General features: G+C 45.8%; 1 protein-coding gene and 1 pseudogene across 3 annotated transcripts in view; both read left to right on the top strand.

The window, feature by feature from the left end:
- The window catches only part of Hmgb1-ps18 (high-mobility group box 1, pseudogene 18), a 600,236-nt pseudogene that overhangs the window by 290,652 nt on the left and 295,176 nt on the right, over positions 1-14,408 (top strand).
- Atp6v0a4 (ATPase H+ transporting V0 subunit a4) overlaps positions 1-14,408 on the top strand; it is an 81,948-nt gene that overhangs the window by 40,668 nt on the left and 26,872 nt on the right. For all 3 annotated transcript variants that reach the window (NM_001415838.1, XM_063285748.1, XM_063285749.1), the window contains exons 5-11: positions 1,597-1,722; positions 2,305-2,399; positions 4,132-4,258; positions 7,033-7,115; positions 7,845-7,938; positions 10,918-11,130; positions 13,808-13,958. In NM_001415838.1, coding sequence (NP_001402767.1) covers positions 1,597-1,722; positions 2,305-2,399; positions 4,132-4,258; positions 7,033-7,115; positions 7,845-7,938; positions 10,918-11,130; positions 13,808-13,958 — 889 coding nt within the window. The remainder of the gene's footprint in view (positions 1-1,596; positions 1,723-2,304; positions 2,400-4,131; positions 4,259-7,032; positions 7,116-7,844; positions 7,939-10,917; positions 11,131-13,807; positions 13,959-14,408) is intronic.

The raw sequence follows: 14,408 nt of genomic DNA, 5'->3' as shown, positions 1-14,408 counted from the left end.
AGACATGGTGCTGAAGGAGCTGAGAGTTCTACATCTTGATCAGCAGACAGCAGAGACTGTGTTCTGCACTGGGCATAGTTTGAGCATAGGAGACCTCAAAGCCTACCCCAGAGTGACACACTTCCTTCAACAAGGCCACACCTACTCCAACAAGGCCACACCTCCTAATAGTGCCACCCGCTATGGCCAAGCATTCAAACACATGAATCTCTGGGAGCCATTCCTATTCAAACCACCAGGATAGGGAAGTTGCTTGCTGCACAAACAAGGACCCAAGTTTGGTTCACCCACAACCCACATTAAATAATAATAAAAAAAGCTAGACATGGTGGCACACATTTGTAAATCCCAACATTGAGAAAGCAGAGACAGGCAGATCCTGAGGACTCATTGGCCTATGAAGTGAGCTACAGGCCAACAAGAGACCCCATCTAAAACAAAACAACCAAAATAACAAACCAAGCAAGGTAGATGGCTTCTGAGGAACAATACCCAAGGCTGATCCCTGGCCTCCACACTATGTACAAATATGTACACAGCTACATTCATATGTGCTCTTACAAATATGTAGAGAGCTACACACACATAGAGACCATGGCTTAGTATTCTCCATTTAAAATTTTATCTTGGTCTACTTTATTTCTTCTGTAACTTATTTTTGCTTGCTATTTCAAACTTTTAAAATCTTTTTAAAGAATTATTTATTTATATGAGCACACTGTAGCTGTCTTCAGACACACCAGAAGATGGCATCAGATCCCATAACAGATGGTTGTGAGCCACCATGTGGTTGCTGGGAATTAAACTCAGGACCTCTGGAAGAGCAGTCAGTGCTCTTATACTCCAAACCATCTCTCCAGCTACCTCCCAACTTTTTAAAAATTTTATTTTGTGTATACTGGTGTTTTGCCAGCATGTATGTCTGAGCACTATGTGAGTGCCTGGTGTCCACAAGGATCAGAAGAGAGGGCATCAGGTCTCATCACAAGCCTTATTCTCTTTCTCTCTCTCTCTCTCTCTCTCTCTCTCTCTCTCTCTCTCTCTCTGTGTGTGTGTGTGTGTGTGTGTGTGTGTGTATTTGGGAAAAGAAATTGTTTTTTGGCTCAGTTCTGCCTTCTTGCTTTTTTTCTCACTTTTTCTGTAGCCTCTTTTCTCTTGTTTGTGTTCGGCTCTTTGGATCCACGTAGAACTGGGGTATCTGGAGTATGGGTCAGGGAAGTGGTTGAGGGAGATGATACAGTTTCTTTTGAGTTTTAACCGTCATCACAGTGCGTCTGGGCAGAATAAATTCCCGATGTGTAAGATCACTTATCTTTTAGGGGTTTGAAGACGGGGAAGACACCATGACTTCCTCATGAGCTGTCTTCCACTCCTCAGAATGTTTTTGCATTGTCCCCTCTGGACAATCGGGCTTTCACTGTATTCTACAAGAATGCATGATTTACAGAGGAACAGGGCTCATCTTCAGATTACTGCTCTGATGTGAGGACTGCCTCTTTGATTTCTGGTTATTGACTATGGTTAATGGTTAATTGGTTAATGTATAGAAGAAATGTCAGGACACTTTTTACCTGGCTCATTTTCCCACCCTTGCAGACTACTCTGGAGAAGTTGGAAGGAGAGCTACAGGAAGCCAACCAGAGCCATCAGGCTTTGAAGAAGAGCTTTTTGGAACTGACAGAGCTCAAATACCTCCTGAAGAAAACCCAGGACTTTTTTGAGGTAAACTTAGGGTGGAATTAAAAAGGGCCTTTTCCTCAGAGTCCTAAGTTCTTATTTCAAAAACTGGCTGGTGTGTTCAATCTCCCTAACTGAATAAAATACTTCATTTCTTGCCCCACATGCAGGCTATCAGTGAAGGAAAATATTCCAGGTGCAGTAGCAGTGATTCAGGTTCAATTGAATTAAAAAATATTGTGTCTCAGGCTGGGCATGGTGGTGCCTTCAATCCCAGCACTTGGGAGGCAGAGGCAGGCCTGGCCCATAGATCAAGTTCTAGGCCAGCCAGGATGACTTAAGAAGGCCCTGTCTCAGTTAAGAAAACAAAAGTATGGCCCAAGAGAAGGAGCGTCTGAACAAGAGAGGGCTGGGTTTGAGCACTTAGGCCTGGGGTGGGAAGGTTGGTGTGTGTGTGTGTGTGTGTGTGTGTGTGTGTGTGTGTGTGTGTGTGTGGTGTCCTGACGAGGAGCTCTCTGCCTTGTTGTCATCTGTGGAAGATTAAAGCTTCCATAGAGCAAACCCTGGGGTCCAGGGTCTTCTATGTTGTCCTGTGTTTGATGACAGGTCCCGTGTTTTGTCTTTCAGACAGAAACCAACTTAGGTGAAGATTTCTTTGTTGAAGACACTTCAGGTCTCTTGGAGCTAAGAGCCATGCCTGCATTCATGACTGGAAAGTTGGGGTTAGTACAGCTCCATGTCCTAAGAACTGGGTGTGGATAGGTGCCCGGTCCTTCACTTGATGTCTGGTATGTGATCAATTTCCCTGTGATCAATAGGAGAATGATGCACTCCTGGGTGTGGCACAGACTGTGAATGAGTACAAGGCTTCTACACAGAGATAGCCTCAGAGGAGTAATTCACAACTCTGATACTCAAAATATATTTACAAACACTTGACCGTAGGCTTCGGCTTGTTCTCTAGCTAGCTCATCGATTAATATCCCGTTTATTCCGGTCTCAGTTTCAGCCATTTGTCCAGTTACCTCTGCTCAGGTTCCGTGCATCTCCCCTTCCGTGTTCCTGGGTGGATCCTCTGAGCCTGACTCTATCCCAGGAATCCTCTCTCTGTACCAGAACTTCCACCTCCTATTTCCTGCCTAAGCTAATAGGCTGACAGCATTTGATTGACAGGTGGCACTTCCACACATTGCACAAGAGATTCTCTCTACATGAGGTGGGGGAGGAAGTGCCCCTTGCTTGTGACTACATTCATGCTCTCAAGCCTGGAGAGTACCTGGGTGCATGGCTGCCCTCTGGAGTATCTGCCCATCCTTTATGTGCGACTCTTCCCTAGCTTTGGGACAAAGTTAGGAGGAAGGTATATTTCCCCCTCCCCTTGTGTTTGATAAAACGCACTTGGAGTTTTCAAATGTCCTTGGAGATGACAGAATCGAGCAGGCAACTCAGCCTTAAGTAACTGTTATTAATGTAACATACAGTACTCTTGAAAATATGTGACAGTTCAACATGGGATGCGTTCAGTGTTCTTGTGAGATTGGTGAAGTGGTTGGAGGTTCCTAATCTTTTATTCAATACATATTGAGAACCTTGAAATTTGAAATGGAACTGGGCTTGTTGGCTCACACCTTTAACCCCAGCACTCAAGAGGCAGAGGCTGGTGGATCTCTATGAGTTCAAGGCTAGCTTGGTCTACACAGTGGGCTCCAAGACAGCCAGGTCTACAGAGTGATTTCCAAGATAGCCAGGGCTACACAAAGAAATCCCGTTGCAAAAAACAAAATTTGAAATAGAAAGAAGATAATGTTTATGTAAATACTTTACCCAAAGATAGTGCAAGGACACATTGTCTAAAGTAATAAAGCACTGAAAAGTTACAGTTTGAAGACCACGTCAGATTTCAGACTAGCAGCTATCTAAGTACCAGGATACCTGGACATCAATGTGTTCACTGTGTGTGTGTGTGTGTGTGTGTGTGTGTGTGTGTGCGCGCGCGCGCGCGCTTCAAGGCAAGGTTTTCCTGTGGAGCCCTGGCTGTTCTGGAACTCGCTCCGTAGGTTAGGCTGGCCTCGAACTCAGAGGCGTGCCCGCTTCTCTCTCATGAGTGCTGGGATCAAAGGCTTTGTGGAACCACCGCCCAGCTAATGTGTGTTTCATAATGCATTGCTTTTCAAAAATAAAAATATGTCGAGACCATTGAACATTTACCGACTTTGGCTACAACATCATAAAAAAGGTCTATTATATATAGTACATATAGTATTATGCAGTATATAATGTTATATATAGTATAGATAGAATTGCGGTGATTAAGGACACAGGATATCAAAGAAAACAGACAATGTAATAAGATTGAGCGAGCTGGAACTGGGACGTGTGTGACTTGGTGAGCGGTTGCCATCGCTCTCCCCACAGACCCTATGCTCATGGGTATTTCCTCTTCTTACTCTCTAGGTTCACGGCCGGTGTGATAAACAGGGAGAGGATGGCTTCCTTCGAGAGGCTGCTGTGGAGAGTTTGCCGGGGAAACGTATATTTGAAGTTCAGCGAGATGGACACACTTCTGGAGGATCCTGTGACGGTGGGCAGCTCAGGCCTGCAGGATTGGCTCTGTGAACTTCCTGGAGTCCATAACACTAAAGACATCCCTCACACAAGCAGCTGGTGTCTGTTTCCTTCCCACCCCCTCTCTTTTCTCTCTCTCTCTTTCCTTAACCCTTTCTCCCCCCCCCCCCCCGACTTAAAATGTATGTCTGAAAGGTCTATCCAAGGACCAGTTCTTCTTAACACAGCATAGTCGGTTCATTCCTCCAACTGCGTAGGTCGGCATCTTGTTTCTAGAAATGTACAATATTGGTACCACGTGAGGCCCGATCTGTTTTCATCACCCAGAGCCCACTGCAGTTTCTCAAGCTTCCGTGTGCATCCTCCCAACCCCAGTTGAGGGTCACCTGGGATCTAGCTGGGCTGGGGTGGAAGCTGGAGCCTGAGGGTCTGCACTTCTCACAGCCGCCCAGGTGATGCTGACAAGATGGGAAGATGCTTCCTGCCTACGGTCCGCAGGCCTCCCGTGAGAAGGCTCTCCCCCGAAGCTGCACGGTTGTTGGTGTTGAGTCCATAGGCTAATTGCTTCCTCTACCCTTGTAGTTAAACCTACTTCTTCTTCACTCCTGGAAGCCAAAAGTCTGCAATCTGCCAGATGAGAGGCTGAAACATTAATCTTGTTTCCTTTGATTAAAAGAAAATCATAGTTAAAATAAAATAAAGAACAAGGGGAAAGCCCATGTTTATCTGGTGAGAAGATGCTAAGGTTATCCCAGGGCGAGACTTATCCAGTGCATCCAAAATGTGCTGACCCAAGGAGAGAAACTCAACCACATTATTTGTGGTGGTGGGGGACTGTGTTCATGCTCTTTCTTATGAGTAATTAAAGAAAAAAGTCCCCCTTTTTAAAAGATGTTTTCCAGTATACCAATATATTTTAACTATCTTCTTATATTGCTTTTCTCTAACCAAGGCAGTTATAATTTATGTATGTATGTATATGTATATGTATTTATGTATGTATGTATTTATTTATTTATTTGGTTTTTCAAGATAAGGTTTCCCTGTAGTCCTGACTGTCCTAGAACTCACTCTGTAGAGTAGGCTGGCCTTGAACTCAGATCCACCTGCCTCTCCCTCCTGAGTGCAGTTATAATTTTATATTGAAATGATTTTTCTGCTCTTTTTCACTTAAAATAATAAGAAAATTTCTACCCATAATCCTGTGCATCCTTAATTCTGTGTGTGTGTGAGTGTGCATGTATGTGTGTGAGTGTGTGTGTTTATTTTGATAGATTCTCACGTGCCCCAGACTGACTTCAAATTGTCCATGTAGCAGAGACAGGTCGTGACCCTCTGATCTCCCTGCCCATAGCGCCCAAGTGCTGAGATCGCAGGCCTGGGCACCATGCCTGGTTTCTATGGTTATTTTAAATTGTGATGTTGAGTTAAGTTTTGATACATAATCCTGGTGAGAGAGGGACTATGTGGAGAAAGAGGATTGTGGATAGAGGAGTCACCTAGCAGGTGCCAGGAAGTCAGAATGGATCCCTGACTCTAGCAGATCTAGAGACTAGAGGACCGCAACGTTCAGAAAAAGACCGGGAAGTTTCTATGGGTGGAGGATGTTTGGAAATAGTACAAAGTAGGCATTTGCAGAAATTCCGCGACACCCCTAACTTGTTCCTATGAGCGGCCACTAAAACGATAGTGCGTACATTTACTGCTGTGAGGGATGCTCAGTGATGCGACCCTCTGGACAGTTACTTCCGGTTACCCTCCACAGCGTGTCCACGCTTCTTACCTTTTGGTGGTTGTTTTGAGACAGCATAGCTATCCCCAGGCTGCCTTTAACTCAAGATTTTCTTCCTCGTCTTCTTAGTCCTGGGATTATGCACGTAGACTTTTACCTCTTAATGAATTAATTCTGTGAGACGAATCCAAGGAAGGCAGGCTTCCTTGCTTGAAGGGTGTGTGATATTTTCATGACATTTTCTGGACCATCTCTTTGAGGTGGCACCTGATTCCAGGGCCCAGAGTACTGTAATAAGTTCACTGGGTCATTACCTTCAACAACGTGTTTTCTAGTTTTTCTTTATCCCCTCAAATGAAAAGCAGTGACAGCGAGCTGGCAGGCATTGTTTCTGTTCATGGTTACATCTCTACAAGTAACTTTGTGTTTGCTTTGCTGAGGTTTGAACCCAGGACTCCTCACAAACCGAGGGAGCCACTGAGCCGTACAACCCCCCTATCTGAAACAGACTTTAAGCAATGGTTTTCTTGTTTTGTTTGTTCCTTTGTTTTGAGCAGGCTCGTACTACTTAGCCCTGACTGCCTGAAACCTTTTAAGTTCCTCCTGAATGCTGTGATTAAAGGCGTGTGCCACCACACCCGCCAGCCTGAGCAGCACTCTTAAGGGCACCTAGTCAAGTAGCTGTGTGAGTCAAAACTTAGTCACAGCTTTCCCTTTGCTAAGTATCAGGCATAGACTAACTTGTAACACGCAGGCGTGTGTGGCTGCCTCTGATGCCCTGCTAGCTACCGATGTTTTGATACTTGGAATATTCTAGCCTCTCTCTGAGGTGTTTTCTTAGGCGTGAGCATGGCTCTTCCCCGTGGTGTGAGAGCAGAATTAGGCAACTGTGGCCTCCTTGATTAGCAAGCAGTTAGTGCCCCTGTTTCTTTGGGGCTTACAGATTTTATAGTTTATGTTCTGCTAGGCATAGCTCGGTGGTGGAACGTTTAGACAGGGCATCCATCCTCAACTCTGGGAGGGAAGAAAGGAAATAATTTTTTTTCCTGATATTCCAGAAAGAAGAAATTAAAAAGAATATATTCATCATATTTTATCAAGGAGAACAGCTCAGGCTGAAAATCAAGAAGATCTGTGATGGGTGAGAGGTCATTGCACTCTATCATGGTGATTGGGGTTGGGCATGCGAAAAGTTTGAAGCTCTCTTTGAAGTTGATAGGACTTTAGAGTAACTTTCTGATGATCATTTTAAACGATGCTGAAACCCCAACAGACTGTCAATAGTTGTAAGCCTATGAACAGGGAGAAAGTAACTAACTAGTTACCAAGGTAACAAAGTAGAGACAGAGCCTGGTCCAGGTTATACCTATTCTAGCATGCTGCTCGAGTGGGCTGACTTGGGCTGGAGCTGAAGCATGGTGGTAGCTACGGCACTTGCCTGACATGCCGGTACCCTGAGTTCAGTTCACTGGCACCGAAAAAGAGTAAATAGGAAAGGAAAAAGTAATCACCATGGCTCAGTTGTTTCTGTAGAATGATCTTAACGTTACTTATGTTTGTGTGTGTTGTCGTGGGGATTGAACCCAGGACCTCACTCATGCTAGGAATACCCATGAGCCTGGCCTGGAATTCACTCTGAAGAAGCTTTGAGCTTGTAATCCTCCTGTCTCATCAGTCTTCTAAGTGCTGGGATTAGAGGCATGAGGCACTGTGCCCGGCTGCTGTGAATCATTTTCTAAGGACCACACAGGAGGCCATTTTAGCACAGGCCATTTGAGTCATGTCAGTTAGTGATGGCCTCATGGCAAAGGGATCATGGAAGCTTTTCTGAAGTGACTCATGTGTGCCCTTTGGAATGTGTCCCACACAGGTTTCGTGCTACCATCTACCCCTGCCCGGAGCATGCAGCCGAGCGCAGAGAGATGCTGGCCAGTGTCAATGTGAGGCTGGAAGACTTAATCACTGTGAGTGCGGGCTTCAGGCTGGAGCCGATGGTCCCTACCTCTTCCGGGTGGATCCTGTCCCCAGGCCCCTGCCTGGAATGTTTGCTATGCGATTCTGGTTGGAGCTGCGGCAGATTACACAATTAGAAAGCAGTGTTCAGGGAGCCGGGGCCGACATTTCTGAATGTCTGTCACGTGCTGCTCTCCTCAGCTTAGAATGGGCCGCAGCCCTAGTTTACCTCCTGGCAGCCGCCCATATCTGATGAAAGGAGCCCTTTATGAGCCTTTATCAGCCTTTGCCTGATGAGTCTGCAACCAGCTAGTCAGCCAGCTGAGCGGAACAACCAGTTTGCCCGTACCAAACTGTTATGCTGATTAACGACTGTGAAAACAGGGAGTCTGATTTTTCCGTGTGAGCGTGAGATGCATCCCAGATACATTTCCTTGGAAAAGCTTGTCATCATCCCCAGGGACACCGAGTGTCTGTGATGTTTGATTGCTATTTAAATTTTGTGCACGCACGCCCGCGGGTAGAAGCCAGAGGATGATTTCAATTTCAGTATTATCTTCTGGAATGCCACATCCCTTCTTGGAGACAGGGTCCCTGATTTTACCAGTTAGGTAGGCTGACTGGCCAGCAAGCCTCAAGGACCCTTCTGTCTCTCCCTTCCAAGCCTTGGGTTGCTAGCATATCCTACAGTGCCAGGCACTTTTAGATGGATTCTAGGATTGAACTCAATTGTCAAGTGCTTGACAAACTGAGTCATTGTTCAATTTTTATTAAATCCAAATTCTCAAATTTGGCTACTGAATAGGCCAGCACAATTTAAATCTTTGGTGTGTGGGTTTAGAAATTATGTTTTATTTATTCATTTTAAAAATATTATTTATGAGGTTGGGGATTTAGCTCAGTGGTAGAGTGCTTACCTAGCAAGCGCAAGGCCCTTGGTTCGATCCCCAGCTCCGAAAAAAAAGAAAAGAAAAGAAAAAAAATAAAAATATTATTTATTTAATGTATAAGTACATTGAAGCTGTCTTCAGACACACCAGAAGAGGGCATCAGATCTCATTACAGGTGGTTGTGAGCCACCATGTGGTTGCTGGGAATTGAACTCAGGACCTCTGGAAGAGCAGTCAGTGCTCTTAACCTCAGAGCCATCTCTCTGGTCCCTTATTTATTCATTTTTTGAAATTGGGGTCTTGCTTTGTAGCCCTAACGGGGCTACTATCTACTGTGCAATCCAGGCTTGTCTAGAACTCATGTCAATCCTCCTGCTTCAGCCTCACTGCTGGAGTTACAAGTATATGCCACTACATCTGGCACTTTTAAAAGCCTTTGGCTAACAGATACTTTTACTGCCCCTCAGAGTATGTGTATTTAATGTATTTAATTGTCTCTGTTCCTTGTAGAAACTGTTTCCCTCAAGGGATTTCATTCATGAAAATATTCCCGCAGGAGAACGGGAAAGAAACAAGGGTGATTGCACTGCTTATACGTAGTGGGGCTTGGGCCTTGTCCTCAGGGATCTGGGGACTCTGATTGGCCAGCTTCCCCTGTTCTGTTCAGTCAGGCCCGAGGATGAATCTGAAACCCCACGTGCTGTCTGGCAGTGATTGTGGAGGACATATTGTGGAAGCGGGTGTGTGCAGTTATGGGATCAAGTGACCGACTGGCTCAGCTGACTTCAACAACCAATTTCCGTGCTGCTGCCCTTCCAGAATGCTCTCATCACACACACTTGGTGTCACTGGGGATGATGACCAACTGGGAGACAAACTGATCACATGCTCTTTTCAGGGCAGGGGAAGTCACTATGGCGGATGAACCCCCATTTTTGTCATTATGTGCTAGAAGGGCCTCTCCTGGAGTTCATTCTGAAGTTCTATACACTAGGATTCTAGGATTCAATCCTGCCTATAGGCAGGTTTTTTCTTTTTAAATTACTTTGTGTGTGTGTGTGTGTGTGTGTGTGTGTGCCCACACATGTGTTACAGCATGTGGAGGAAGACTCGTAAAGGTGGATTCTTTCCATCATGTAAAGGACTCAAACACTCAGGAGATCAGGCTTAGCAGTGAGCACCTTCATAAGCTGAGCCATCTCTCTGGCCTGCAGGTGTTTCTTTCCTGGAGATACACTGTGTTTTTGTTAGGGTAAGCTTTGCTGTGAAGTCTGTGAAAGTTTCATCCATGTCAGGTGGCCCTCATGGTAATCCTCATGCCAGGCTGCATTAAACCCTCCAGCGACCCTTCAAGACATGTGTGCAGGCCTGCGTATTATAGGTCTTACATTTATGATATGTCTTTTACAGTGTGCCACAATAGCCATAGGAAAGGTTCCTGATAAAGATGACCCTATTTTATTTGTCAAAGCATGAAATGTAATTCCATCAAATGAATTTTATTCATGTCAAATTGCCCGTTCATGAACTCACTTAGCTTTTATCAGATGGATTGTTACAGAGACCGTTTGATCTGTTTTGGAGACATTGTAACAAACATTGTAAAAATGATGACAAATTGGGTAGGTTCTATTAATTGATGTTGCTTCTCACACACAGTTCTTTCTGGAGACCAAAATCAAGGTGCTACCTGGGCTGGGCTCTTCCTAAGGGGATTTAGGAAGGAACCTTCCAGTTTTGTCTGGTGTCCACTGGCAGCGATGCCCTAGGCTAGTGGATACCTTATTCTCATCAATGCACGATTCCCACAGTATACTTCTTGTGTGCCTTGATCTCTAGATCCAGGGTCATGCTAATCTGGCATGGCTTCATCTTAACCTGACACACAATTTAACCCAGAGCAATAGCATGAGGGAGATCTTAGAGGGAAAGGAAGATACGGTCTTTGCCTGTGGGCTCTAACCTTGGGTAGGGAAGCCAAACTGATTACATGCTGTTTGCAGGGCAGGGGAAGCCGCCATGGCAGACGAACCCCCATTTTTGCCATTGTGTCTCATACCTCCGTGAATGCTTATGGTTCTCTCTTTGTTTCTTGCTCAGGTCATTACCCAAACAGAGTCTCACCGACAGCGCCTACTGCAGGAAGCAGCTTCCAACTGGCACTCGTGGGTCATCAAAGTACAGAAGATGAAGGCCGTCTACCACGTGCTGAACATGTGCAACATCGACGTCACCCAGCAGTGCATCATTGCTGAGATCTGGTTCCCTGTAGCAGACACTAGACACATTAAGAAGGCCCTGGAGCAAGGCATGGTGAGTGGCAGGGGCAGCTATGGATGGGAGGCAAATCACATCTAGTCTCCCCAGCCCCCTGCTTGTCCTTTCTGGGGTTGTGAACGTCACAGGTGGCTTAGTGGTGGGATTATCTCTGTCTGTACCTTCACTACATTAAAAAAAAAGTTGAGACAGTGTTTCACACACTCGTGGTTGGTTTCAAACTCTTTATGTAGCTGAGGATAAACTTGAACTTCTGATTCTAGGCATACATTCCTACACCTGATTTATATAGTGCTGGGGACTGAAGCAGGGTTTAGAGCATGCTAGGCAAGAAGTCGACCCTCTGAGCTATGTCCCCAGCCCTCTACCTTCAATTCTTAATTCGGTGCAAAGGCACAGAAAAGAATCTTTTGTTCTCTAGCAGTTGAAGAACGGGCAGGCACATGTCAAGTGCTTATGTGCCAATTCTCTGTCAGCTGTGGTAACAGGTAGCACACTATGATGATGGATGTTATCACCTTATAGAGGTATAGGCTTGCCAGAGAGGCAAAAACAACCGAGCCCAGGTACTAAGAGCTCAAAGGCACAGATGACTCAGTACACACACACACACACACACACACACACACACACACACACACACACACTGTTTAGTTACTAACCCCTCGTTCATCTGCTACTTGCTCACTGGGCACAGTTGATCCAGAGCCCCCCTGGGTAGACACAGCCCTGTGATAGTAGCTTTCCTAGAAAGAGAGATAGGCAATACACATGTGTCTGGGTACACACTTCCAGGCAGCTGTGAATGGTGGGTGAAGAAAATGAGGGACATCATGGGAGAGGAACTGGTTCTTACTACCTGTTGTCCTCATCAATGAAAGAGTGAGCCCCAGCCCAAAAAATGCCTGGCGCCTGACATTTGGTACTTGATAGGTGAGAATAATTGTAATACTAATACCAGGCAGGAAGGTGCCTCATGTCATGCAAGGCCACATAGGACTTATACTTAGGGCCAGAGTGAACCTACAAGACCACAGTGAACCATATAAGCAGGAATGGTCTCTGTGGTGATGAGAGGATAGGTTGACTTGTTCCTGCTGGAAAATGTGTTATACTTGTTTGGATCATTGCATGGAGTAATAGGATGGTGAACCCCATTGGGTTGGGGACTGGTTGGAGGAAAGCCGGTCTGACTGAGAGGGAACCAGCTGGAGATGGGAAGACTTTTACAAGGCAGGCAGCTAGGCAGGTGGTGCATCTGGTAAGCTTTGAGATACTGGAGACCCTGTCTCAATGTAGAGTCATTCTGTGTCATAAGAAAGTTAAGCTTCCTATGAGACTGGCTAAAGCAGTTTCTTCAGTCCCCTGAAATGACACAGGTATCTTCCCACGCAGGTGTGGAAGGCTTTGTGTGGGTAAGAGGCAGAAGGAAGCTTGAAGGTAGAACAGGTGTTGGATATTGTCATCACCATCAACACAATCCCTTGACAAAAGCCATTGTGTCAGCTGCCATGGGGTGTGCATGGGAAGAAGCAAAGGCTTCACACCTTCCTGTGAAAGAGGTGATTCCCATTCCTCCTTAACAATATGGTGGGAAACCACTCCATCTGCTTTATGACCTGGAGTCAGTTGTTTAACTCTGCGCTGCCTCAGTTTCTTCTCTCTAAAATGGGTCTGTCTTGAGGTGTACCTCGTAACAACATCAGGGGGAATTGAGATGAAACTCTGTAAAGACCTTTGTAGTTGGAAGAGTCCCACTCACAGCACCTCTGACAGTTGCCACGGGGGTGTGGAGTGGTGGGATGGAGAACACAGAGAATTGTGAAGACTTGGGCACCTGGAGAGATGGCTTTTGTAGTCTTGGTTTCCATAAGAAGTGGGTTATGAAGGAGGCAGTGGAGGATTAAGTCAACCTTGCCCAGAAGCCTTGACTCTGAGACTAAGGTGTTTTGACATCACTCTTTAGACTGTAGGAAGCTTTGAAGAACAATGCCTTTGGTTTGTTTTATTCCAGACATGACTGGGCAGAGTGGGTGGGTGGAGAAGTCAGCAGAAAGGCTGAGGCCAGAGGAGATGGTGGGGCCCAACTAGTGTGGTAACCCAGAGAAAAGGAGTCAGGATTCCGGAGAGAGAACTATTGAGCTGGGATGGCAGCCACTGAGTCTGAAGGGGCTGAAATGGCTACAGAACAGGAATCTGGGAAAGTGGAGCCTCTGGGAAAGGAAGGGACAAGGAGGACCTAGCTGGGGCAAGTTGGTGATTCAGCTGTAGGCAGCTGGATTTTCTAGAGCTTTTGGTTCAGGACAACCTACTGGGCAGTTAGAAAAGACGTGCGAGAGAACTTGTGCCACTTTGAAAGGTAAGGATGAATTAGCAAAGTGGCTGAGCTTCTGAAGGAGAAGTGGAGAGGGGGGAGAACAGAGAATCTTCAGCTGAGGGTTGTGGTGTGTGTGTGTGTGTGTGTGTGTGTGTGTGTGTGTGTGTGTGTGTGTGTGTGTATGTGTTGGGGTCGGGGGGTAGATGGCCAGAGAACCAGGATGGATGTTGCCTTTCTGATTCTCTCATGTAAGAGATACTAGGTAAGCATTGAGACACATTTCCCTTTCATAGTTCTCTGGAAGGTCAGGAGATGTCCCAAGTTCATGTCCAGATCTGTGTGCCAGCATCCAGCTCTCCTCCATGTGCATTGGTCACATGTCCTTTCTTTCTGCAGGAACTCAGTGGCTCCTCCATGGTCCCCATCATGACAGAAGTGGAAACTAAAACAGACCCTCCCACCTTCAATAGGACCAATAAATTTACAGCTGGCTTCCAGAACATTGTCGATGCATATGGTGTAGGTAGCTACCGAGAGATAAACCCAGGTAAGGATCTGATGCCTTGTACAATGGGATAGCAAGAAACTGAGAATTACTAAGGCGTGCCTCTCAGTAGATGCAGGAGGTAAATCCAATTACACTGTGACACTCAACAACTCGTTTGATTTCCTGTATTGTCTTTTGTAAACTCTGACTCATGAAAGATTTGGCTTTTGTCTTTACATGTCCTTGAGTCTGTGTTTGTTTAGAGTCAGGGTCCTGTATGTAGCTCAGGGTGGCTTTGTACTCATGATCCCCATATTTCCATGTCTGCACTGGCTTACATGAGTGTCATACCACACCTGGCTCTTTTAAATGGCTGCCAACCCTAGCTTTCATTTCTATTTCCAAGTCAGGCAGGAACCTTTAGCATCTTTTCAATCCAGAAGTTATAGTGTGAGGAAAACAGGATACGCAGGACTTTGGGTCAGCAGAATAGATTCTCAGTGCCTGTTG

The sequence above is a fragment of the Rattus norvegicus genome, chromosome 4 (genome assembly GCF_036323735.1).
Source record: "Rattus norvegicus strain BN/NHsdMcwi chromosome 4, GRCr8, whole genome shotgun sequence".
Taxonomy (NCBI): domain Eukaryota; kingdom Metazoa; phylum Chordata; class Mammalia; order Rodentia; family Muridae; genus Rattus; species Rattus norvegicus.
The sequence above is the reverse complement of the archived record's forward strand: the minus strand, read 5'-3'. Positions and strand labels throughout refer to the sequence as shown.